This window comes from Leuciscus leuciscus (genome assembly GCF_965113295.1).
Source record: "Leuciscus leuciscus genome assembly, chromosome: 7".
In the NCBI taxonomy this organism is placed as follows: Eukaryota; Metazoa; Chordata; class Actinopteri; order Cypriniformes; family Leuciscidae; genus Leuciscus; species Leuciscus leuciscus.
This window is the reverse complement of record NC_138731.1, coordinates 10,223,849-10,251,459: the sequence shown is the minus strand read 5'-3', so window position 1 is coordinate 10,251,459 and position 27,611 is coordinate 10,223,849. Positions and strand designations below refer to the sequence as shown.

Genomic DNA, 27,611 nt, shown 5'->3' with positions numbered 1-27,611 from the left:
TTTTTTTTATGCACTTTTAATTTTTTTATTCACGCTTATTATATTTTGATCTGTGACCACACTGTTTGCTATTCTGAATAATATATATATATATATATATATATTTCCCAGTGTGTCCACTATATTTTTAAGTGTTTTAACATATTTGATTCACGCTTATTTATTTATTTTGATCCGTGACCGCAATACTTTCAGTGGGAATTTAATCGCGTAACTCTCTCAATGACATCCCAGGATTCTCCTTCAATGAATTCACTTGTTGGGACTTTCCTATTTAATAGAGACAAAAGCAAATCTGTCGCCCTCATGTGGCTGTGAAATGAAACGCAACCACTTCTCATCATGAATCATTTGGAATTCAATTTATTTGAATAAATCAGAATTATTTGGAAAACCAAGATGCGGGTTAGTTATCACATGGGCTATATCTCAATACAGGCTATATTCAACTTAAACATGCTACTAAAATGGCAGCATGATGGAAATAAATACATATCTGCCACCTGCCAGTGATTCTGCCACATATATACATCTGCCAAATGTTTTTTAAACAAAAAATGTCAATGAGCCCAGTGTTGTAAACAAAGAAGTTAATGGGATACATTCTTTTATTTAGAGTGGTGAAAATATAACTCCATCAGAACGGCAATATTGTAATTAAATCTGATTAAATTACTGCAAAATAAATAAATTAAAATTCTGGATCATGTGTCAGACAGTTCAACCTGTAAAAAAAATAAAAAAATTAAACTAATATTCAAATGTCTAGGGGAAATAAAAGCAGATCAGCTAACAGTTCTTCAACACTCCCTGTTCAGTCCTGAAATGTTTCGTTTGTTTCCAGTTTCCCCTTTGCCATCCTGTGTGTGTGAGGTAGATGAACTGCTCAAGACCTCATTCTAGCCAACTACTTTCACATCTGGCTATTGCTATTAGTGTCAGTAGAACAAATAATTCACTTAAAGGGATAGTTCACCCAAAAATGAAAATTAGCCCTTGATTTACTCGCCCTCAAGCCATCCTAGGTGTATATGACTTTCTTCTTTCAGACGAATACAATCAGAGTCGTATTAAAAAATGGCCTTGCTCTTCCAAGCTTTATAATGGCAGTGAATGGCTGTTTCTATTTTGAAGTCCATAAAAGTGCATCTCTCCATGATAAAAGTGCTCCACACTGCTCTGGGGGGTTAATAAAGGCCTTCTGAAGCGAAGTGATGAGTTTGTGTAAGAAAAATATCCATATTTAACATGTTATAAAGTAAAATTCTAGCTTCCGGCCGTTCTATTCTAGCTTTCTATGCAGTCTACTTGCGCCTAAAGTGCAACTTGAGATGTCAGAAGTAGCGTAGTAGCGTAGTGCGTCCTGGCGTAGCGTAAATATCAGCAGTGCGTAGCATGTTTTAGATGCTCTAGACTCTTTAGACTCAAGTCGAATCCGTATGTTCGTATGGCCGGAAGCTAGTTATTTTACTTTATAAAGTTTTAAATATGGATATTTTTCTTGCACAAACTCATCGTTTTGCTTCAGAAGGCCTTTATTAAACCCGGAACCACGTGGAGCACTTTTATGATGGATAGATGCACTTTTATGATGGATAGATGCACTTTTATGATGGATAGATGCACTTTTATCATGGATAGATGCACTTTTATGGACTTCAAAACAAAAACAGCCATTCACTGCCATTATAAAGCTTGGAAGAGCCAGGACATTTTTTAACACAACTCCGACTGTATTGGTCTGAGAGAAGAATGTCATATACACCTAGGATGGCTTGAGGACGAGTGAATCATGGGCTAATTTTCATTTTTGGGTGAACTATCCCTTTAAATGTGCCCTAAAATGAACCACTGTGCATCCATCAGCAGCCTCTGAAGCGATCTGAGTCTATGTGAAGCGGTAGTGCAAGGCCTCATCCACGAAGCCGAACTCGAGGCCGATGTGCTGAATGACTCGGCCCTCGAGCAGACGAGAGCCGTACGCTAAAGCCTCGCCCGGGTCAGCGGCCAATCCCACGCTCTGCAGCCAGCGGACCATCTCACTGCCCAGGAACGTCTCAGCGGTGCTTTTCTCTCCGCACCTGCACATTAGCAGAGCACGCGTCACCCACTGCACCCAAACCACACACACCAGCACCGAGCAAGAGCGCGGGAAGCAACAGCACACGGACGGGAAGTGACAGATGATTAGAAAGCAAGAAAAGAGGGGTGAACCACAACCAAATGGGGCGGGGGAAAATCAAAGAGAGATTCATGCAAATGTGCAAAGATGTTTTAATGAACAAACATGCTGTAATGAGAAAATCATGATAAAAAATTAGACTAAATATGACTTTTTGTGCATGCACTAAAAAAACAAATCAAACATGCGAATGAATCCATGATAAGCAAGAGATGGCAGTGAAGAGCCTCTCACCTTTTCTTGTGAACAATGTCTCTGACGCACTGCTGCTTATGATAAGTGAGGAACTGACTGCAGGTCAGTCTGATCTCCTCAGACGCCACAGAGCCGGTGACCTCCTGACCCCAACCCCGCCACAGCCTCGCTAACCTTTACCAACATACACAAGACATCTAATCATTACCCTAATTATGCATCTAATATTCACATTAAACAGGATTTCTTTTCTTTCTCGGTTTAAACACAAGCTCTTTCCCCCATCCAGACCATTTACTGAAGAAAAGCCACAAAAACTGTTTGAGAATGTTTTTGGAAGCAACCTCAACACTGCAATGACATTATACCAGTAACTGGACTATTAATGCTCCTAAATTGGCTAATTAATTTATAAATTTTTCCCCACTTACACTTACAACATAAATGTCAATAAAGTTTGTAATCCCATGATTACAGCCTCTTTGCTGTATTACCTTACATTGTGACAGGATCTCGAAGCAACTGAAATGAACCACTATTCTACTCGCTATTTTACTCGTTCCAGCCGCCTTGCTTTTTAATTGTGTTTACACTTGTAGTTCGGCTCTCTCGGTTCTTTTGGTTCGGACCAAAAAAGAAAATTATACAATAAGTAAACTTTATATAAAAACGCTGTATTCTGCTGCCAGGCCAGTAGATGGCGATGAAACACTATAGACTGAACACGTAATACATGTGTGCATGATGTCACAGTTTTCACAGATTCATGTTTCTCTTTCAAGCCTTGTTTTGGTGTCTCGCTATGGGATACGCCCCTTCTGCACTTTCCTCAGAAGCCCTAATACATTACGCCAGCCCCAATTGGCTGGCAGACATGACGTAGTGTCTGGGAGTGGCTACCCCACCCCTCAGTATAAGAGGAGCAACACAACGTCATTAACGAAATGTGTTGTCGTGTAAACGAACGGCCAAAACTATTTGAAAACGGTGTCGTGTAAACCCCTGTTTTAACACTGAACCTAAAGATACAAAACAGAAAGACGGCTTTTATGACGTATATTTTGCGACTGAATTTATTTTGCATCCAAAACAATGCAAAAATTGAACAACACCTTGAAGCAGATACGAGGGAGAAACCCCTAATATGAGCCGCTCACAAGTATAAGGGTCTTTCCTTGCCATTAATGCTTGGATAAAACGCCTTCGTCTCCTTCCATTAAAAATAATGGCTGGTGCGGTGGCTGAGATGTATGTAGACCAACATCCGTCGCTTTGATTTTTGGAATGACTTATCGCAAGAGGAAAAAATGAAGTTTTAGTCGCATAACATCGGTTAATGGAAACGCGGCTACAAGAATAGTCCCTTTTTGGCATTAAAGAAAGATAGAAAAAGAATTACATGGACTGATTTTTTTTTAATCATTAATGTGTAAATGTGGACTGTCATGATGTGTTGATCTGCCTGACTTGAGTTGTGGATATGATAAAAACAGTTTTTTTCAGCGTAGCCTCAATAAATGCTCTGTTTGGAATGGGGAGGAATTTTTAATTCCAGAAAATAACAATATGCTTTCATAGTGTTTCAATTTGATTCGTCATCGTTTGAGCCCTTTAAAGTTTGCAAAAAGTTGAGTTACCTTTTTTTGAACGGAGAGATAATTAAATGCTTGTCAAGGCCAAAAAATGCGAATGAAATGAGACCCTACAGAGGGAAGACAGAAGGAGATGTATGTTTCAGGAAAAGCGTCAGATAGTTTAACTCCAGCACAACACATGTGACAGGATCACACACACACTCACCTGCCCGTAATTGGCCACAACACAGAAGAACTGCAGCTCCACATACAGCTGTCCTGGATCTGTGTTGAAGAGCCACCACAGACAGCTGGAGAGATTCTACCAAACACACACACACACACAGAATGAAGAGTCACTCCAACTGTACTGTAAATAACAGTGAAACAATGATACCTGACCAAAGAGAGGAGTGGTGTCCAAATGGTATAACATATGAAGTAAACAAAAAACTTCTTTGGTTTCAATCACAGGGTACTTATTTCAAGGTCTCATTCACGTATGCACGGATTTGTGCATGCAATCTGCGTACAAATATTTTCACAAACAAATCATGATTCATCAGCAACTTTTGTTCTAAATATTATTCTAAATTTACGCAAAAATGTAGGAGCAACTGAAACCACATGAAATCATACAGTCTTATAATCGTGTTAAAGTGCCCTATTATGGTTTTTTGCATATTCCCTTTCATGCAGTGTGTAAAACAGCTGTCTGTGAATCTAAACGCTCTGCAAAGTTGTAAAGCCGAAAGTGCACGATAAAAAAAAATGTATTGTCTCCTAAAAGAAAGAATCGACTCTGAACCGCCTAAACGAGTCGTCAGGAATTCCAGTCCCACTTCCGTGACCTGCATACGTAACGCAGAAACACGTCTGCATAATAATGGTCTTCATTGGCTGTCTGCGAACAATGTCTACTCTGACCCTCAAACACTGTGGCTGGTTCGTGTGGTTTACATCTGACATGTGACAGCAAATTCATGTTATTGTCACTCCAAAGGATGAGAGTGTGTGAAGAATCCATGGGTAAATTCATTTCTACGATACCACAGCAGTATAATCCCAACCTTTAGTTGTGTTCCCATCATTTTACTGATGACTGCTTCGTAAATCTAGGAGTTTAATGCAGGATTTGCTCTTGAAAGATGGGTCGGTACCCAGTTTCTTTGGACCAACTTGCTCCTCAGAATCACAGCCTGTTAGTATGACTAACAATTGATTTTTATATTTTCTATCGAGTGTTCAAGATACGTAGTTTTTGGTGAGACTAAAAAAAATTCCAATTGAACAGATCTGAAACATTTTGGCAAAGAGTGGAAAATATTCCCAAGTCAAGATGTGCCAAGCTGACAGAGTGCTTTAATATAATCAAAGGCTCTTCAACTAAGCACTCGATTCAGTGTGTGACCACTTATGCAGTTCGTTTTTGTGTCACTTTGGTTTTCAGTGGCATTTTTTACATTAAAGGTGCAGAAGTTCTAATATGACTTGATTTTTTACATCACCATACCCAGCTGTTTAATCAGGGGTGTGAGTTTGTATAGCCAGTGTATGTATGAATGAGTGATTCTGTACTCACAGCGAGGAGACAGACGGTCAGTAACAGACACACCAGCACGTGTCTCGTCGACTGTATATCTGTGTTCTGTCTATCCGCTTCTTTCTGTTCCTCTTCAGCCAGCAAGCAGCTTGTGGGTGAGCACTGCTGGCTACACTGACCTGAAAACAGCATTTAACATGATGCAAATCTCATTTTTCTTCCCCTTTTGAAATGTATTGCATTGTTTTGCAAATGTATTCCATTCAGTTTCCATTAAAATGTTTTATTAATGCAGAAGTTATTAAAGGAGTAGATCACGCAATAATGACAATTCTGTCACTCTGAAAGCGTTTTATTACACGGGTGTATTAGTGTGGTGTCACTGATTTCAGAAAACTTCCTTATTCATACATCTACTGTGTGTCCTATTGAGCTCTAGCTAGAGCTCTGTCTCAAACGAGGACCTCTGACCAATAAAGCAACTTCTTATCTATCTCAAAACAGATTGAGTGAACAGGAACTGAAAGAAAGAGCGAACCTGAGTGTACGGACGCTTCCTCTTTGGGGCCCGTTACATCAGGCATGATCTGCTCACGGTCACATGCGCACTCGCACATCTGACAATCTGACAAACACATAAAGATTAGTCAATAACCTCAGTCTTCATCTTTCATTGAGCCATATATATTTCATATTCGGTGCTTTTGTAGGCTCAGATTGGCATACTACTTACTATTTTCTATCTTTCTTACTAACTTACTATCATAAAAAAAAAAAATTGTATATATATATATATATGTATATATTCCTGTAAATTCTCGCTTATCGGGCTTATGCTACTCTGAATAATGCCTGAACTTCGTATTTTGAGCACTTCTTGCGTTGTTTTTGCCTCTTCACGATGACTTGCTTAATTTAGTCCCAATTTGTAAGTCGCTTTGGACAAAAGCGTCTGCTAAATGACTAAATGTAAATGTATTTTCATTCTCAGTATTCTGTGCTCACTCCATTTCTAAAGTGTGCAGTTTACAACCAGAGCACAGTGTGTGAAATACCATATCCCACAATTCAATGTTCTTGACTTCCATTTCCAGTTTGGCAAATGCATTGGATATCAATTATGATTTTTATCTCCTGCTTAACTCTTAGTTCATACAAAATTAGATAAAAAACGCAGGATAAAAAGGTATTTATTTCTGAGATTATACCCATTTGTACTGTCATGTTTGAAAACATACTACTGTTTGAAACATGTATTATTGCATATGGCATTTGACTTTAAAATACATTATTACACGGCTTGGTTGAATTCTAATGTAGAATGCGGTCTGTTATTTCTTGATAACTAAGGATAACACACCGTTGCCATGAAAAACAGAGCGTTGCTATGGATGCAGGATTCTAAACGTAGAGACGGAACGGACTATTTTCTTTAGCAGAAGCAATACAATCGTTTTTAAATCAATAAACTCCTCTTTAAATCAATATTTTGTGTCAAATTATTGATTTATTTGGTAGGTAGCCATGTAATAAGCGGGATAATGTAGAGCGAGGCGGATGTTATAGCGAATACAACCCTGACAGGGTGATCAGGACCCGGCGCAAAGCGGAGACAACCGCCTCGCTCTACATTATCCCTTACGTACTACATATAGTGATCATATAGCAGGGGTGGAATTTAGAAAACAGAAAGAGGGCATGCATCGACGCCACTTTCCCACAGGATCACGCCCCCCTCAGCCGGACCGAGTGGCAGAAGAGGTGCTCCGTGACTGGATTTAATAGGGGAAACTACGAAAATGCGAGTAAAACTACAAGTTGGACTCAATATAGTGTTCTTTACAACTTATCAAAGATCCAGTAATCCATGGATATTGACATGCAGCCGGGAATCGTGTTTCCTGACATTTATATGTGCCAGGTTTAGACGCCGGGGAAATACATAAAGCAAATTTGCCTGTGAACGCTTTATATAAATACAATATAGGTAACGTTAGGTCTAAATCCGGGTGATCACTCATATCAATGTTATATATATATCATCATATCGTCCAGCCCTAACACTTACACTGTTTATTTTAAAAACACCCAATTATGCAGAATATATGATGGTAAATATTTAATCGATGAGTTGTCAATAAAATATCGGGTATGATTTTACCACTAAATTCAGCATTGACACAGAATGATGACTGCAAATCCACCTTTCTCTGCCTAGATCCATTTGCTTCTCTATTCTGTAGCTTTCGGCAGTCTGTAAAAATATACCTCAGATTTCTTGTCAAATCTAGTTGTACAGTCAACCTCAAAGCTCTTTCCCGTTTTAGATGTGTTTTGTGTGTTTTCTGCGGCATTAACGCTGAAAACAAATACTTCCGCTAAGTATTTTTGCCACTCGTAACTACAATCACGCATACCCTCTATAGAAAGTCTTTGCGCGACTAGACTCCGCCCCCCTTCGGAGGCACAGCCCACTTGTGGAGTTCTCCTATCTGCAGCTATATCTACTTGACTTTAAAAATGATTTTCATGAATCTGGCCCCATAGTTTTAGAAATAAAGGAGTTGTCAGTGTCACACCTGTGTTGATGCTGCCTATAGCACAGGGCTGCTCAACAGAGCTCTGTGTGTTTGTGTCGTAGGGAAGCCTCACATCCTCCTCGCTGCCAGAGACTGATCCGTGCTCAAGTGTGTGATAGTCTCGCGACCGTCTGCTGAGCAGCGCGAGAGAGATCCCACACAGCGTGATACTCACGGATAACACCACAGATGAGCACAGCACCTACAACACACAAACAATCACAAAAAGCAGATTACAGCAATGTTTCAGGACCTGAAGTGAAGATGTAGTCATTAGTCAAGTCACATTTATATATATATAGTGCTTTTTACAAAACAGATTGTTTCAAAGCAGCTGTACAGAGATAACAGGAAAATAATGAAACTAAGTTTGTTTCCAGAAGGAAATAAGGTCACAGTCCAGCTTAAATAAGTTCAGTGATGTTTCATTTTTGTTGTAAATGGAACATTTTTGTTAAAATTTAGCTTTTACGAGTAAAACAATAGAATCTATGTGGAAGATGATGTCATTGCCATGTGATAGTTCTAGGACAATAATGTGCACATGTTTTTAAGGCGGTAAGTATAAGATGTGTATTTCAAAGTCTGTTGTAAGTAACACACTTCCTGCTGCCAGCTGGTGGCACTATGACCATGACTGACTCACAACAGCCACATCCATGTGATCAGCCCCCATAAACTAACATACAACACCAATCTGATCTAAATTAGCAGAACAAAACTAAGCTTTAATTGAGAAATTATGAAATATATTATTCTGAGCAAGCTAAAACCACATTTTGACCGTAGTTCACACACAAAATTTAATACAATCTGTTTTGAAAAAGTATTTACCAAGCATTGAAAGGCATATTCATAAGGACTGAAATACAATCAAAATTAGACTGCGTTTTAGTCTAAAGGGCTGTTAAAGAGATAATTCTGTCATCATTTACTCACCCACATGTTGTTCCAAACCTGTATGAGATTCTTTCTTCTGCTGAACACAAAAGAAGATATTTTGAAGAATGTTGGTAACCAAGTGAGTTGATTGGACCCCATTGACTTCCATAGTATTGTTTTTCCTACTATAGAAGTCAATGGCTACCGTCAACTGTTTGGTTACCGACAATCTTCAAAATATCTTCTTTTGTGTTCAGCAGAAGAAAGAATCTCATACAGGTTTGGAACAACTTGAGGGTGAGTAAATGATGACAGAATTTTCAATTTTTGGGTGAACTATGCATTTAACACCAAGGGCAATAACTATAATAACTATTAAGTTTTAATAGTTGTTCTAATACTATGAGAATTGGGAAGGCCACACCACAGCTATAACGTTAACGACACAGATGAATAATTTAGTTTTAATCAAAACATTTTCTCCAGCTGATGAAGGATAAAAACATTGACAGCCAATCAGAATCCACCCAACTCTAAAGAGCTTGAGCATTTGAAGTGGCAGACAACAAAACTGCAGCACATGCTTATAATAAACAGAACGTTATATCGTACGATGGTGTGGACACTGATATAGTTATTGTTATAGTTATAACGGAGGTATAAAAATATATAAAAATCTAGATATAAAAATCAATGGGTTTAGGTCATCATTTAAGAAATTGGTCATCATTTAACCCACTTAATGTGGGTTATAAAAAAAATGAACCAATGAAAAGTATTAAAAAGAGCTTGTGACTAAAGCTCATAACTCCATTGGCTCCTCAAACTGTCAGTCAAACCTCATAACTCTGCCCGTGTCTATCGTGGAGCGAGATCTCTGCTTGTTTGCAATGTACAGGTAAATGAAGAACTGATGTTTGAATACGTAAAGAGTTTACATTACTCAAGAGACACAAAGTCTATAAAGGCACATTTTTTGCGTGTGTGTGTGTGTGTGTGTGTGTGTGTGTGTGTGTGTGTGTGTGTGTGTGTGTGTGTGTGTGTGTATGTTTGAATAGCGGAGAAGAGTCTTAGTCTGGTATTTGCTTTCTAGTTCTAGCCAATATACTCTTTTAAATATCGCGTTTCATCTTTTGTGTCATGACATTTCAACAACAAGAAAACTGAGTGCACACATTTACAGTAGCTACAATAAACTTTATAACCTGTAAGTTGATGAAAAGGTAATGCGATGCCTCAGATACGGCTGTTCTAATGACTGACAAAACGCATATCTCTGTCACACTGGTCAAAGACCTTTGATCGTAATTTTCATAAAATGTTAATATTATAATGGCACGTGCAAGTGTCCGACCTTATATAAAGCCACAATACCAACTTTGATGACAGTGTTTATTTAAAAAAAAAAAAAAAAGGTTTCTGCTTGACAGCGACGATATGTAAATTTGTTGATTTATCATCACCAACAACAACAACAACATCATAACTACTTATATGACCTTATTGTGTTCCTCCCTGACTTAAGCTCGAGTTTCACATTAAAGTGAGCTCTACTTTTAATATAATACCCAGTTTTATTATGCCATTCGAAGTTTGTGCAATTTTGCCGTGGGATTTATTCATCTAAACGGTGCCGTGGCAAGAAAAAGTTTGGGAAGCACTTTATGACCTCATGAGTTGATGATGGACACGATCAGAGGCAAACTTTCACATTTGAACTTGAGAAGACAGTATCGTGCTTCATTAGTAAAGAAATCAATGCTTACTATATTACCCGAACAAACAGATTTGCAAAGTATCAGTACGGACAGTCAGTCATTTTAAACACAGATTGGATTGTGCACAATATGAATAATGTTTTCATATTTGTACCTGTGTCTTTCCATAAAAGAATGCGGAGTCGATGGTGTCTGGCATTCTTTGCCCTGACAGGAGGAGGACACTCACAGCCAGGACAGGTAAACTGAGAGACAGAGAGAGAGAGAGACAGCAGACATCAGTGCCTTTAGCTCAGAAAGTCAGAGAAACAGCTTTATCAGCAGCCTTGTTTTCAGAAGTGTTTTCCTCATTCTTTCAGAAATTCCTCAATAAAGTGTTACAAGCCAAGAACCAAACCGTCCAGATCCAAACACAATATTACACAAAGAAAATAGACTGTGTACTTAAATCATTGATTATAAAATATAATATATTTGTATTCAAGTACCATGAGGCTGTAGGAAGAGGATTGCTTTACGTCATTTGCGACGCCTCATAGAGGAAATCTCTTTTATTATGGATACACTCATAAAAATAAAGATTTTTTTTTTTGGTAAGGTTTTGCAGCGATGCAATAGAGGAACCATTTTTGGTTCCCCAAAGAAGCTTCAGTGGATGTTAAAGTTTCTTCATGGAACCATCAATGTCATTAAAGAACCTTTATTGTTAAAGTCCCCCTGTATTCAATCATTTTATCCCTTAAAGGAGCTGTATGTAAGAAATGTATTTCAATTAATCATAAAATGGCCCTGATATGTCACTAGACATTAAGAAATCATGTTCATTTCAAATACTTATATCACTGACAACAGTAGTCCGGCCAGGATATTGTCATTTAAAAAGTGAAGTTGCAGCCCTCAACTGATGTTGATGTTGTCATGTTGTGTTTTGGCCTGATGCGCCACCCTCCACCTATCTACCAATCACGAAGTCAGTAGTGTTTCGGCATCGGGGTTGCCAGCTCTGCTCTAGTTACCACAGCTACATAGCAGCCTACGTTCCAGCTGGATCCTGCAGCCTATCTGGCAACCTCGAGTCAGGGGGGAGGGGGAGGGGATACACCACTCTACGGTCATTTGAAAGTGATTGCAGTACCAGTTTTGGCCACAATCTTACATACGGCTCCTTTAAACTCATCTTTGATCACCGAAATTACATATTTATATGTTTTTTCCTGTGAAAAAAAAATCTTCATGCCTAAAAATAGCTTGAAATTGAATGCAACTCTACACCCATGCTTCATTTAGTATACGCGGTTCTATGAATATGCAAATGAGCCCCGCCTCCACTCACTAACAGCAGCTCAGAGATCCACTCGGCTAACTTAACACTGCACAATGATGTCGCTCTTTACAATGTCGGACACATAATAGTAATTAATATGATTAGCCTTTGCTTGACTATGTTATCAAACAGCTAATAATGTGTTGCTAATGTTACACAAACCATGTTCCCGTTCGTAATATACATAATTCTCCTGCTATATTGCTAAATCGACCCGATTTTTCATATCAACAGAAAAATATATCGGGATAACCTGGCTTCTCTCGAGACTCCCCTGCTAGTTCGCTGTTAATGATATGCTAAAGCCCTCCGACGCGTTGATCTGATTGGTTCCAAGGTAGTTTGTGACGTCAGAAACACCAGCGATTTCAAAGCGTGTTTTTGAGACTGTCTTTGGTTCACTGCAGTTTTAAGGAGAAAATACTCAGCGATGCTGTCGACTTACGAATTTACACATGGTTTGTCTTAAAGCATATTATAAACACCACATAGACATATAAACAACATTTTCACCACAGGGGGACTTTAAGTGTTGAAAAACAATTAAACAAATTTTTTTTTTTACCTATTCTACAGCTGAACAATCTCAGAGCTCATAGTAGGTCATTCTTGAAAGGTTTATACTGCAGTAAATATTCAACATATGGAGTATAAATAGGCTGTGTAATACTCAACTGGTCATAGTGTAAGTGTGTTGAATGCGCCACTCACCCCCAGCCGGCGATCACAATGAGTCCTGGCCTGAAGCTCGCCTCCTCGCTTCTCCTCATGAGCAGCAGAGACAGAGCGATCAGACCTTCACAACACAAAACAGCATTCAGACACGTTCAACCCAAGCCCAAACGTCCGTCACCTTCACAAACACATGACTTTTTATCCATTTCAGAGATTTTCTTCGGTAATAATCCATATACCCATGTAAGAAAAGTTTAGCTGCTTACATTACAGTTTGTTGTACTTCTTAAAAGCAGAACTACAGTAGTTGCATTATAGTTTCGCATATCCGCTGCTTTTAATAGATATTTTTCATATAAAAACTCATTGACAAACGGTACAATTAAAATTTTTGGTAATACTTTATTTAAGTGTCCTTGTTACATGTACTTACTATAGTAATAACAGTAAATTATGCATAATTACATGCAACTAACCCTCAACCTAACCCTAATCCTACCCTAACCCTATAGTAAGTACATGTTGTTAAATAATATTACTCAGTACTTAAATATATAATTACAATGTAACAATGACACCTTAAAATAAAGGGTTACACTTCATTTTAAGGTGTCATTGTTACAGTGTAATTATATATTTAAGTACTATATATATTTAAATATTAAGCAACTACATGTACTTACTATAGGGTTAGGGTAGGATGAGGGTTAGGTTGAGGGTTAGTTGCATGTAATTATGCACAATTTACTGTTATTACTATGGTAAGTACATGTAACATATGTAACAAGGACACTGTAAAATAAAGTGTTACCATATAAAGTGTAACCAAATTTTATTTTAATATGCATAACATTTATTTTACATTTTCATGTTTACAATATAATATATATACAATCATTTCATATTGAATTCAAGCAGTTTCATGCTAATTAAGCTTGTACAGAATGGCAGTTTTTAATGCCGTTCTGTGGACCAGGTAGTCTCTAAAAGTTGATATTTAGTCTTTTTCTTTTTTTTTTAAATGCATACTCTGATGACTCACCAGGCCAAATATATGTGCTGTAGAGAGAAGCGTACAGTAGAGTAAAGGTCAACACCTGACCCAGGAAGCTATTCTGTGCCGCCACGAAGTTCCACACTATCATACCAACACAGGCTAATAACTGCAAACACAGGACAGGATAAGGTTATGCAGAATGCATGGTGGGAAAATCATCAGGATGCATTTCCAGCAACTCCTCAGAAAGCTCACCTGCGCCACAAAGAGGTTTATGGTGAAAATGTGAGGAACTCTGTGAGACTTTCTGCTCAGTACCATGACCGCAACACTCCACACCTGCAGTGACAAGAGGAACACGAACAGAGCGTTTCAGGCATTTGTCATGTTTTCAGAGTAATTTGGATACTTTTAGAACATGTTCCATCACCTCCAGTGAAATGTGTACATGCACTTACAGTAACGACTTCTCAAAACCAGTTGAACTGGCTCAGAGAGTCCAAGTATGCATGTGTATGCTTGAATATAGTCATATATAAGCTTAAACCAAACTTCAGTTTCTTGGGTTTGTTTCCAAGCTTTACAGAGAACAGAAACGCAACAGGAAGGAAGTGTCAACAGATGCATCTGAGAAGATCATGACACCATCTGAGATAAACACCCAATCACACTAGACACACAAACATAGAACCTCAATGATGATGCCAACATGAAAATGAGTGTTTACATGCATCTTACACCGATTATGCTTAATAACACCACAACATGTATGATCATGCATCGATCTTTGCCTCTTAACACAATATTTCTTTGCATGTAAAGACTTTTACTTGCATCCTGGTACTTATTCAATGTGTGCATGTCTTTGCACACGTCCGCTTGTGTTTTGATGGTAAAAAAAAAATTATTAACCTTATTTTATTATCAGCATTTTGTTGTACAGGTGAATGAGATACATTTCATTTGATTTATCAGATTTTCCTAAATATTCTTGACCTCTGATGGTTTATATTATCTGAAAACAGGGTCAAAATATTCTATGTATATACAAATATATGTACAAATAAATTTACTCTTTGTGTTCATTTTATATGGTTCTGAAAAACTTGTATGTCCTTTTAAAAAATACGTTTAAATTTAACGACTTTATATTTGTTATGTGGTGTAACCAAGTAATAATATATTGAGTGCACAAATCTAATTTATTATTATTTTTGAACTATATATTTTACAAAGAATGCTTTAAAAAATTGAAATAAATGTTAAAATAAATATATTACATATAAATAAATAAGATTATGACACACTACTTTTCTTTTCAAGAATTAGTTTCTTTTAATGATGCATTCTTCTTCATTATGATATCAGGACACTTGCTTTTATTATTTGCCCTCCCAAAAAAAATAAAAAAAATTATAATAATAAAAAAAAATCTAATAAATATTTTTTTAATAAACAGACAAAAATAAATAAATAGGCACCATGTTACTTTCTAATCTTTTGTCTCAACTTGTCCAAAAAAAAAACCCAAACATTAGTCTGACTTAATTACAGATTTCCCACAGCAAGTACACATTTAATTTCTGGTTTCCACGACATATCCAGCAACACTGATAATACCATGGATTTACCTTCATCCCTTAATAATCATTTACATTATAGCAGAGGCAACACAAACATGTGCTCTCGGCACCAGCATGAGGGACGACGAGAACATTACCACACCGTAACAATTTATGTTTTAAAGGGGAAGCAGAGAAATGAAGAAAGAGAAATGAATCTGCGTGTGAGCATGTCCACACTCACCAATGCAAACAGGCAGATAATGCTGATGTTGAAGCTGACGTTCTGCAGTGCTGATGCCAGCGGCGCCGAGTCCATCCAGGGAATGGTCAGCAGCCAGGCAGACACGTACATGATGGGAGCCGACAGGAACGTGCTGATCACCATACCTGAGGTCACCTGAGGGAGGACACACTTCATATATGAGCACGGTTCTGTGATAAACTACATGAGCCTTTAAAATGAAGCTAAATTAATTAAATAAGGTGGAAAATAAGTGTGCTATTGTGCATAAAGCCACTAGTGGGGTAAGTGGTAAGTAATGAAACAAATGTAGAATATCATCAGACACATACAAACTAAGATGAAAAAAATCACATTCAGCTTTTAAAAAATGGGTTGAAAGAGATTCATTAGCGTACACTACAGTTTAAGATTTTGAAAGAACTGCTCATCAAAGCTGCATTAATTTGATAAAAAATACAGTGTAAAAAAAAAAAAAAAAAAAACATTTTAAAAGAACGGATTTCTGTTTGAATATGTTTTCAAATGTAATTTATTTCTGTGAATTTTCAGCATCATTACTCCAGTCTTCAGTGTCACATGATCCTTCAGAAATCATTATAAATCATATAATCATTTGATTTGATGCTAAAAAAATAAAAAAGATGATACTTTTTTTTCCAGGATTTTTTGATCAATAGAAAGTTCAAAAGAACAGCATTTATTTACAATAGAGGTTACAGTTCACAATAAGCTCTCATTAGTTAATAACTAACATGAACAAACAATGAGTAATACATTTGTCACAGTATGTACTAATCTAATCAGTGTGTTAAATCCAGCTGTTCATCGTTTGTTCATGTTAGTTCATTAGTTCATCAAATACAACCTTTGATTTTAATAATGTCATCGGATGCCCATTTTCCACAAGTTGGTGTGATTCTTTAGGGTCTTTATTTAAAGTTTGTAACATACTTTGGTTAAAATTCCTCAATGGTTGTGTAAAACACCCTTTTTACCTCATCAAAATCAGCTCTGTTCACAGCGACCCGTTTCAGTGCATGTCTCTTTAAATGTTAATGAGCAACTGCTCACCCAATCTCTCTCTTCCATGGGGCTAAATCTAAAGTGATGCCTTGGCGGTCAGTAATTTTTTTTAATGTTTTTAAAAGAAGTATCTTCTGCTCAGTCACAAAGGCTGTATTTATTTGATAAAAAAAAATAAAAATAAAATAATATTGTGAAATATTATGACAATTTAAAATGACTGTTTTCTATTTTAATATATTTTAAACTGTAATTTATTCCTGTGATCAAAGCTGAATTTTCAGCATCATTACTCAGTGTCACATGATCCTTCAGAAATCAGTCTAATATGATGATTTGATGCTCAGGAAACATTCATTATTATTATCAATGTTGAAAACAGTTGTGTACAATTTTTTTCCAAAATTCTTTGATGAATAGAAAGTTCAAAAGAACAGCATTTATTTAAAATATAATATTTTCTAACATTATAAATGTCTTTACTGTAACTTTTGATCAGTTTAACTCATCCTTGATGAATAAAAGTATTGATTTATTTTATTTCTTTCCCCAAAAAATAAAAATAAAATTCTTACTGACTCCAAACTTTTGAACGGTAGTGTTTAATGTTACAAAAGCTTTAGATTTCAGATAAATGCTGTTCTTTTGAACTTTCTATTCATCATAGCATCATGAAATAAAAATGTAAATAACTGTTTTCAACATTGATAATAATCATAAATGTTTCTTGAGCATCAAATCAGCATATTAGACTGATTTCTGAAGGATCATGTGACACTGAAGACTGGAGTAATGATGCTGAAAATTCAGCTTTGATCACAGGAATAAATTACAGTTTAAAATATAGAAAACAGTCATTTTAAATTGTCATAATATTTCACAATATTACTGTTTTTGTTTGTATTTTTAATCAAATAAATGCAGCCTTGGTGAGCATTTATAATACTTCTTTTAAAAACATAAAAAATCTTACTGACCCCAAACTTTCGAACGGTAGTGTACATGCTAATTTTTATTACTCAGTAAAATGTATAATGACACTGTGACACGGACACCTTAAAATAAAGGGTTACAAAAAAATCGTACTAATGGCAAACTTTTGAGTGGTGGAGTAGGTAGAAAAGCACATCTACACGAGGTACATACCACCTCCAGCTCCATGTTGTACTGCGCTGCGTATATGGCCACACTGGGGGCAGTGGGGAAGCCTCCATACAGAAAGGCGTAGTTTGACAAACTGGTGTGGTTCAGTGAGCTTCTGTTTCCACAGTCCAAAACCTCAACCATCCCTCTACAGATCAGAGGCATCATCAGCCTAAAGAGAACAGAATGAGTTCTGCATAATGTAATGAAACTGCCAAGATCTTCAGATTACAGGAACCATATTTAGCATTGTCAGAATTAGACCTTTTGATCTCGCTCATCGATAATACCTGAATGCACAGAGCCAGAGAAAATATCCAGATAAAACAGATGAGTTGTTTCAAACAGTGTTTCTGTCCTCTAGCTAAGCTTGTGTGTTTAAAGCACATGGGTTAACTCTACTCTGTTGATGCTCTGAGAAACATTCACATTTCACAAAAGCAGTGTTGAACTGATGCCAAGTTATACTAGAAGCAGCTACCTGCATATTTACAGATATTCAAAATAAAATACCTTAAGGGCATGAACATTAAATTAGTTTTCTTGCCTTAGTAAAACATACAAAGATCAGAGTGAGTGTCTAGAAGACTGTTTAAATGCATTACCAATGTACAGACATGTCACCCAAAAGTTGGCTCTCACATCTCATTTACAATTGTGCATATTTGAATCTTGCATCTCACAACACGTTGTGTCAGGCTTGACGTCAGTGGTTCTCGTGTGTCCCATGAACAGTGTTGGGGGTTAAACATTACAAGTAATGTGCATCACGTAATCAGATTTTTTATTTTTATTACACATTAATATTTGAGTTACTTAATTCATGTTACTTTAATTACTTTGCCTAAATTAATTCAAATTCAAATTCTTCTCTATGATGTAGTCACTTAGCTGTGAGCACTCATGGATGCGCGGGAACAGACTAAACATTCAAAAGTAACAAAGCATTCATTTTTAACTTTCAATAAAAAGAGTTGTACAGTAGGTAATATAAGCCATACTTTTAAGATATCTTTTGTATGGCATGAACAGCTCTAGGGGTCAGGAAATATTCTAACGCCTTGTCCACACTAATACGTTTATTCTATGAAAACGCATCTTTTTCTCTCAGTTTTTCTCTCCATCTTCAGCGTTTTTGTCCTGCGAAAACTGAGCTTTTTGAAAACGCTTTCCAAAGTGGAAAAATTTCAACAGGAGAAGAAATTTCAACTTTCTAAAAAAAAGAAACACAAATGTGATGTTTATCTAAAGTCATTTTTGCTTATTAGTATGGTTGAATTAGATCATCGAAGGTCAGCAGCAAAGACATTGGTTAATAAAGTGAGATTAAATACATAAAGTATATTTGTGTAATTTAACATTTAATTATTGCCGGTTTTATTAATATTCTGAGTTTGCATTTTATTTTATTTCTGTTCATTTTGAGGAATACTGAATCTGTTTTTGTGCAAGTGAGACAAGTAAATGCTCTCGTTTAGTATAGATCTACAATAACATGTTTACACAGTGCACACAACGCCTCTGCACTTTACTCACAATTTCTCTCAACATGGGGACTGACCTAGTAAATTACTGGCAAGGAGGTGGCAACACCAAAGCAAGCAAGATTCAATCATCTATAATCTATACTAGAGCTGCAGGATTAATTGTTAAAAGACTGTGATCTCAATTCAAAAACCTACATAATCTTATTTCTAAATGACAGCAATTCGGCTAGGTCTCTATTAAACCTTTGCCAAGTACAATCACAGTGAACATTCAGATCTGTGTTGCAGCTGAGCCAGAGAAAGCATTTGTCATGTACAGGTATGAAACAGTTTCACAGACAGTATTTTTAACCACACAGTATCATTATTTCTGCCTTACAATAATTCAGATTATCACAGAAGTACTAGAATAAGAGTTTTTAGTTTCCCATCTGTCAGTCACTACAACGTTATGTCAACTGACAAATGTGGTCTTACTTGGAAGCCCCAATCGCCTCTGAGTTTTAGAAAAATGGCCAATGGAATTGGCAAGATGAATTAGGCCGCATTCAAAGGGTTTTTCCATTCTCAAAGAGCAGTGCACTGTTAAGAGCATCAAAATTCCCCTTGGTGCTTCAGTGCAAAAAGCAGATTTCTCTAGAAGAGCAAGCACAGTCAACAAGTATATTTTTAAAAGTGCCTTTCCATACATGCGTTTCTGGATGTGGTCATTTCCTGTCTTCATCTGATGGCCACGATCACTGTCTCACATGTCACATGCAAGAAGGCCCCTCCCTCAGACCGCTAAACCCTCCAAACGTCCATCGAAGCGGCCCTGATACGGCAAACCAGAGATGCTGGGATCTGCTCTTGACCAGGAGGTGGTGAACGCACCGCTTCTTTCCCCAGAAGAGTGCCGGGTGGAGAATCCTTGGTTTTTTCTTTTTCTGTTCCACCGCTGGCTCAACGGACAGCGGTTCCCACATTTTCAATTTGTTACAAATTAAACAAAGAGCAGTTTCCTCAATCTCTGGGCCATACAGGACATGGTCTGGCAGTGAGCGATGCTATGCTTCCTCATTTTCAGCCCCCACTTTTAGATTTGCCCCAAGCCAAGAGGTCGCAATTCCAGGAGGTGTTGCCTCCTTACGCATCTCCGGTCATTCTTTTTGCGGGATCCTTTGAGCAAGATAAGCGTCACACCACACTCACTGCCTCTTTTTCGTGACGTTAAGCTTCCCGGGTTGGGCCCCAGTGCTCCCTCTTGCCGCCCCTCTGTGGGTACGTCACTTGTCCCCTTGTTGCCGCTCACACCTAGCCTGGGAGCCTGGCTAGTGCTTCCCAGAATATCCTATCTTGCATGCTCTTGCGGACAATCAGACTCGGCTATGTGATTCAGTTTACCAGGCATCCCCAGAAGTTCAGTGGAGTCTTCTTTACCTCTATGGCAGGCAAAGATGCCCCTGTCCTGCACACAATATTGTGGTCCTGTTGGCGAAGGACGCAATAGAGCCAGTCCCTTCAGCCGAGATGAAGACGGGTTTTACAGCCCTTAGATCATCGTACCCAAGAAAAGTGGTGGGTTATGGCCGATCTTGGAACTGCGAGTTTAGAACCTGGCACTTCACAAGCTCCCGATAAAAATGGTGACACAGAAACGCATTCTCACGTGCATTCATCCCCACGATTGGTTTGCAGGAATTGACTTGAAGGACTTCCACGTCTCGATTCTGCCTCGACACAGACCGCTTCTTTGGTTTACCCAATTAGGGTTGGGCATATCAGTACAAGGTCCTCTCCTTTAGACTGTCCCTGTCTCCCTGCATCCCTGCATCATTACTAAGGGAAAGGGAAGTAGGAATTCGCATTCCCAACTACCTCAACACCTGGCTCATTCTAGCTCATTCTCGAGATCTGTTGTGCGAACAGAGGGACCTGTTGCTCAGACACGTCAACCATCTGGGACTTTGGGTCAAATGGGAAAAAAGCAAGCTCTCCCATGTGCAGAGCATCTCTTTTCTCGGTATGGACTATAAGACTCTGTCAGAATGACGGCGCGTCTCACCAATGAGCGTGCACAGTCAGTGCTGAACTGCAAAACAGTGGTTCCACTGAAACATTTTCAGAGGCTCCTGGATCACATGGCATTCGCAGCCGAGGTCACAACGTTCCGATTGATGCATATGAGACCGCTACAGCACTGGCTACACAGCAGAGTTCTGAGGTTCTCACAACGGTCTGTCCCCTAACTTTCAGCCCCGGTCAGATCTTGCCTTCCTACGGGCTGGGGTGCCCTTAGAACAACTGTCCCACTTTGTTGTGACAACAGATGCCTTAAGAATGGGCTGGGCGCTGTTTGCAATGGGCACGCAGCTTGGGCACCAAGATGGGACCTCAACTGCGATAGCATATCAATTGCCTAGAGTTGATGACAGTGCTGCTCGCCCTGCACTCATAGTGTTGCCTCCTACTGGGCACTGGTGTGAGCGCCTCTTATCTGCAGAGCTGCGAGCTGGGTGACACCTAATGTTTTATGTTTGTGAGATTCTACAATCTCTGAGTGGAGCCAGTTTCTTCCTATGTGTCGGGCATAAAAAGGTAATATTCTGGAAGTGGCTCTTTGTCTTGCTTGCAGCGCCATTCCCCTCTAAGAGGAGGGATATTAGCACCTTCTTAGCTCTCCAGTTGAGTATCCCTCTTGGGGATCCCCAGATTGAGTTTCCTCTGAGCATCCTTCAGCAGTCAGACGCGGCAGATGCGTCTGATGCCAGGCCCAGTACTCGAGTGCATACCTGCTCGGTCATACTCTGCGCTGGGCTAGATAGTCCAATGTGTTGTGATTCCCCCTTGGTAATCCCATATGTGTATTCTTCCACTGTATGGTTTCCCTGTCAGTAAAGCTGTGTCTTTCCCTGGGCAGATTTACTCTGCCCTGTCTCTGCGTCTTTATTAGTTCTATCCCTGTCTAGGTAAGACCTTCCTCAGAGGCCTTATTTAGCACTGCCCCATGGGTCAGTTCATATGTGTATTTCCACCAGTTCCTCCCTATAGGTAGGATGTGTCCTCTGTAGCATTCCTCTCCATTGGACTAGGCATACTTCCCCAGCATTAATAACACTGGTGATGCCTGAAAAAAGGGAATTGAGACTGAAGCACTCTACCCATGAAATAAAATGTAAAAGGAACAAAAGCTAAGACTGTCTCCATTGAAAGCACTGTCCCTTCCATTCTGTTGGCATAGAGGACTAACATTTTGGGCTTAAGTGGGGCTCTGGGTAAGTTACGACTCAAAGAAAGCCGTTGCCAAAAAGGCACTCTACAGCTTGCCAGCATCTGCATTTCCATCACTCACAGTTCAATGGTTGTGGCATTTTCCATAGGGACCCCATTTGTCAGTTGACATAACCGTGTAGTGACTGACAGATAGGGAATGTCTAGGTTACTGATGTAATCCTCATTCTCTGATAGAGGGAACGGTGACGTTATGTGACCCCTGCCACAACCGTGAATCACCGCTGAATGGCGGGGAAGCCCACGTCTCGGCTTCTCAGCATAAACCTGAATGAACTGATGCGTGCCACCGTCTTATACACCCGCAAGTTTGGGGGAGTGGCTCGACATGCAAATTACACTCGCCAATTCAATTGGCCATTTTCTAAAACTCAGAGGTGCTTGGGGCTCCCAAGTGAGATCCCATTTGTCAGTCAACATAAAGTCTCCGTTCCCTCCATCAGGGAACAAGGGTTACATCAGTAACAAGACGTTCAGATATAAACACTGATGTCTATGGTAGAAATCAAAATAGATTAAATATTTAAATACCTGTTTGATTAAAAGATAACTGTATAAAATATTTACTATCATATGGCATGTTATCATAATATGTGGTGTAGGTGTGGACTTATAGTCAACATTTAAATGAATCACGTCATAGGATGTTACAGGACAAATAAAAGTTTCTCGGCTCAAGACCTTATTTATCCTGAAGCATTTACCTCAAGGCCCATTTCATTTATATCATTTATTTATATAATATGCATTGCCATCTTTAACCTTATGCTCGCAGTTTAAGTGTTTGTTTTATTATTCACACCACAATAGTAAATAAGTGTCTTTATAGAAATGTTATAATATATATATTCTCTTGAATAAGAGAAATAAAATGGTCTCTTAATTTAAAATTGACAGTAATATATTGAATCATGTCTGGCAACTCACGTTACTTGTAGTGTGTTACCCCAAGATAACACTGAATATGAAATATGTGTTTTTGAAAGAAAATGAAGGTCTATGTCATACAGGCTATGTTGTTGAATGCATTACTTTGTTAAACACTTGCAAAAAAGTACTAATAAGTAAAAAACACACCTGCAAGGCCTGGAAGAAAGTGAGAAAGAGTAACGCAAACGTAACATAACACATTGCTCCCCGTATTTAGATACTTTTTTATATTAATATTGTAACTCATGACTTGACGGTCTGAATGTGCACAAACGGGAATTAATATTGAAAAATAATGTGAATGGAAAGATCAGGGAATAATTACTTAAATTCTGGTCTGTTCTAAAGACAAGGCTATGACTTGAAATAGAGCACACAAAAAGTACTTTTTTGCTTGTTTACTTTTTTGACATGTGTGCTCTATTTCAAGTCATAGCCTTGTCTTTAGAAAAAAACTACTTTTATCATAATTTGATGTTGCTTTACAGTCCAATTCGCAGCTTGACAGTCTAAAACACCATTCAGTTTCATTGTATGGAAAAGAGCATCATGGACATTCTGCTAAACATCTTTTGTGTTCCACAGAAGAATAAAAATCAGTTTTGGACAGGATATTCTATCTTTTTTTTACTAACAAATTGCATGGTAGACTTACAGTTTTGCCGTGATGAGGAGAATCAGGGCTACCACAGTAGAGCGGGTAAGTTTTTTCAGCTGACCCACCATGGACAGACCCAGATAAAACAGTGCTGCTCCCCCGAAAGAGTTTGCCAGACCATCTACAAACTCCTCCATGAAGGGCGGGATCTTCTGGCCCAGCAGAAAGTGAGAAATGAGCCCGATCACCACCATAAAGACAATGGGGTTTTTGACAACTTGAAGGACCACCAAACCCAGCACTCGCAGCTTACTCTGCTGGTGAAGTTCACCATTTCTCCACCTCTGCACCTCACAGAATGCAAAGCCTATCGGGTTTAGGACCATGAGGGAGACGGGAGCTACCAGGTAGATGTACTGAAGGTACTCAGGATGGGTGTTGCGATACAGAGCTTCAACTGTGGAGGACACAAAGGAACAACATTAACAAAATGCTCACGAACACTGAAAATAATGTCATCCATTATATCAAGTAGGCTTGGCCATTCTTCAAAAAATATCCTTGTGAGGAAGAAGAGCACGTGTTGTCAATGGCTAAAATGAGAAGCGAATAAATTCCCTCTTCCTGTTTGGGATCTTTAGTAAATTCTTTTTTCAGTTCCATTTGACCTTTGCTTACTCAATTTCTGGGTTAAAGGTCTATTGAACAACATTTACCTTATACAACATCAACCAATACTATATTGTAAGTATAAAGGCCACAACACCGCTATAATGATGTCATCACACAGGAATGATATTATTGGAATCAGTTTCAGGGTGCAAAAAACAAACAAACATTGACAGCCAATCAGAATCCACTTGACTTTAAAGAGCTTTAAAGTGGCAGACGACAAAACTGCAACACGCAGAGAATGTTATTGTGGTTTGGATGCTAATATAGCTATTGTTATAGTTATTGTTAAAGTTTTTGTTATTGGTGTGAACGGGCCTTAGGGCTCATTCTCTGTATGTATCGCTTGCGAAGACATAAACCAATAAAGCAACTGATAGGCTATATCGACATTTATACATTCCGGGGGAATCAATGTCATGGATGAAGGTTGAATCACACTTTAGTTTAGGGTCCAATTCTCACTATTATCTAAGACTTTTGTCTCAAACTCCTAATTGCTGCAAATTAATAGTTAGTAAGGTAGTTATTAAGGGATGCAGAATATGGTCATATGTTTTATAAGTACTAATAAACGGCCAATATCCTAGTAATATGCACGCTAATAAGTAACTAGTTAATAGTGAGAATTTGGTAAAATTTTCTTACCATTTTGTTTCATTTTTGCAAATTGTTTCAAATCGATTCATAACGCAATGTTGTTTCAACATCTTGCTTTCCACCATAGGTGATTTTAAATGTAAACATTGATTTATGTGTTTTTTGTTAACCTTTTAGTTCTTAACTATTTAGAAATAAATGTTGTTTCAATGTTTTTTCAATATTCAAATAACTGACATTTCAACTGGCTGAAGTGAATCATACTAGTATTATGTGCAAACGCATTCAAGACAATGAAAATGAACCTCAAACTGAACTAACAGGCTGTACAACATATGGATTGTGTTACGAACTTTTCATTCACAGTGAAAACTCAGAGCAGACGAAAGTAAAAGAACAAACGAGCATACACAGTCAGGAATATTACCATCAAGATTTTCATGATCTGTGGGTTTGAGTTTTTTTTCTTTTCTTTTTTCTGAAACCATGATTATTTTCCTTATGGTAACATGTTTATAACACATACTGTATACAGTACAGGTCAAAAGTTTGGAAACATTACTATTTTTAATGTTTTTGAAAGAAGTTTCTTCTGCTCATCAAGCCTGCATTTATTTGATCAAAAATACAGAATTTTTTTTTATATTGTGATATATTATTACAATTTAAAATAATTGGTTTTCAATTTATTATACTTTAAATTATCATTTATTTATGTGATGCAAAGCTGAATTTTCAGGATCATTACTCCAGTCTATCACATGATCCTTTAGAAATCATTCAAATTTGATGAAGTTGGAAACAGTTCTGCTGCTTAATATTTTTTCATAACCTGTGATACTTTTTTAGGATACTTTGATGAATAAAAAGTTTAAAAAAATTAAAAAGCAGCACATTTTTTAAAAATAGAAATCTTTTGTAACAACAATATACACTACTGGTCAGTCATTTGGGGTCAGTAATTTTTTTCTTTCTTTTTTTGAAATAAATCAATACTTTTATTCAGCAAGGATGTGTTACATTGATTAAAAAGTGATAGTAAAGAAGATTTAAATTATTAGAAAATATTTTTTTATTTTGAATAAATGCAGTTCTTTTTAACCTTTTATTCATCAAATATATTAGGCAGCAGAACTGTGTCCAACACTCATAATAAATCAGAATATTAGAATGATTTCTAAAGGATCATGTGATAGACTGGATGTCACATGTGACACTGAAGACTGGAGTAATGATGCTGAAAATTCAGCTTTGCATCACAGGAATAAATAATTTTTTTAAGTATATTCAAATAGAAAACTATTATTTTAAGTTGTAATAATATTTCACAATATTACTGTTTTTTTCTGTATTTATGATCAAATAAACGCAGCCTTGATAAGCATTAGAGACTTCTTTCAAAAATATTAAAAAAACGTAATGTTTCCAAACTTTTGACCTGTACTGTATATTTATTTATTTAGGGCTTGTCCTTTTCTACTCACCTATAGGGAACCCCAGAGCAAAGTCATTACTCTGTGTGGCAAATATGGAGAACAGGCCAGCTTTGGAGAAACGACTCTCTCTGTTTGCCACCAAAAGTGTGAGTATACACACAAAAAAGAACACAGTCACTTTTGCCACCAGAATGCTAAAGAAAAATGGCCAGATTACGTCCCCAAAGTCCAGCAGCACCATGTTTTTGAACAGCAGAGCTGGAAGTGCAAACTTGGACACAAAGCTGCCCAGTCCTTTGGCTTGTGTGGATGGGATGATGTTTGTACGGCCTGCGACGTATCCGCAGAGAATGATCCCGAAACACTCGAGCAGGGCTGGGAGGAGTTTGTCAATTGACATGCTGGGTGGGACGGAGGGGGGGTCAGATCCATCCCCGCTGAAGATGGAAATATTACCCGACAGATCATCCATCCTGAGTTTGACTACAGGCCCGTCACAGCCGTGTGAATGGGTAAACTATTGTAAAGTGACTAAACATTCTGAAAAGTAAAGAAAAAGAGTTCATTCATTTATTCAAAAGACAATTTTGCATGACTTTTCATTAGAATACAAACAATCGTACATGTCTAGTGAATATTTAATGTATGGAATATGTGTTTCAAACTGAACGTTATACAGCACAGTGAATATTTGAATATATCCTGGTATTTGCATAAAATGGCTCTGAATGATAACCATATGTGTGTGCCATGGTCCCATGCTACCAAATCAACTATGCTTTATAATAGCAATAAGTATAAATGGTTTGATGAATATATATATATAGGGCATAAAATTAACACTCGTCAAATGCCAAATGAGAGTATATGAAAGTCGACGGGCCAGTGCTGAATCGTCACGAAAGTTTAATCCTTGTGAATTTAAATATTCAAGTGCAATTCATTACTCATGCGATGTGTGGGAAGTTTAAACA

The 27,611-nt window shown here is 37.8% G+C and overlaps 1 protein-coding gene across 3 annotated transcripts in view; it reads right to left on the bottom strand.

Annotated features, from left to right (window-relative positions):
* Positions 1-347: 347 nt before the first annotated feature.
* The window catches only part of gpr155a (G protein-coupled receptor 155a), a 30,666-nt gene continuing 3,402 nt past the window's right edge, over positions 348-27,611 (bottom strand). The window contains exons 2-16 of one of the 3 annotated variants that reach the window (XM_082176111.1): positions 26,686-27,177; positions 23,987-24,386; positions 17,648-17,816; positions 15,476-15,631; positions 13,925-14,008; positions 13,715-13,835; positions 12,709-12,793; positions 10,828-10,918; positions 8,074-8,275; positions 6,033-6,119; positions 5,534-5,673; positions 4,178-4,273; positions 4,015-4,079; positions 2,417-2,551; positions 348-2,081 (exon numbers count right to left, since the gene is read on the bottom strand). In XM_082176111.1, the coding sequence (XP_082032237.1) occupies positions 1,889-2,081; positions 2,417-2,551; positions 4,015-4,079; positions 4,178-4,273; positions 5,534-5,673; positions 6,033-6,119; positions 8,074-8,275; positions 10,828-10,918; positions 12,709-12,793; positions 13,715-13,835; positions 13,925-14,008; positions 15,476-15,631; positions 17,648-17,816; positions 23,987-24,386; positions 26,686-27,109 (2,448 nt within the window). In that variant the 5' untranslated portion in view covers positions 27,110-27,177 and the 3' untranslated portion in view covers positions 348-1,888. Of the gene's footprint in view, positions 2,291-2,416; positions 2,552-4,014; positions 4,080-4,177; positions 4,274-5,533; positions 5,674-6,032; positions 6,120-8,073; positions 8,276-10,827; positions 10,919-12,708; positions 12,794-13,714; positions 13,836-13,924; positions 14,009-15,475; positions 15,632-17,647; positions 17,817-23,986; positions 24,387-26,685; positions 27,178-27,611 lie in introns of all 3 variants that reach the window. The other 2 variants (XM_082176113.1, XM_082176112.1) reach the window with 2 other exon arrangements.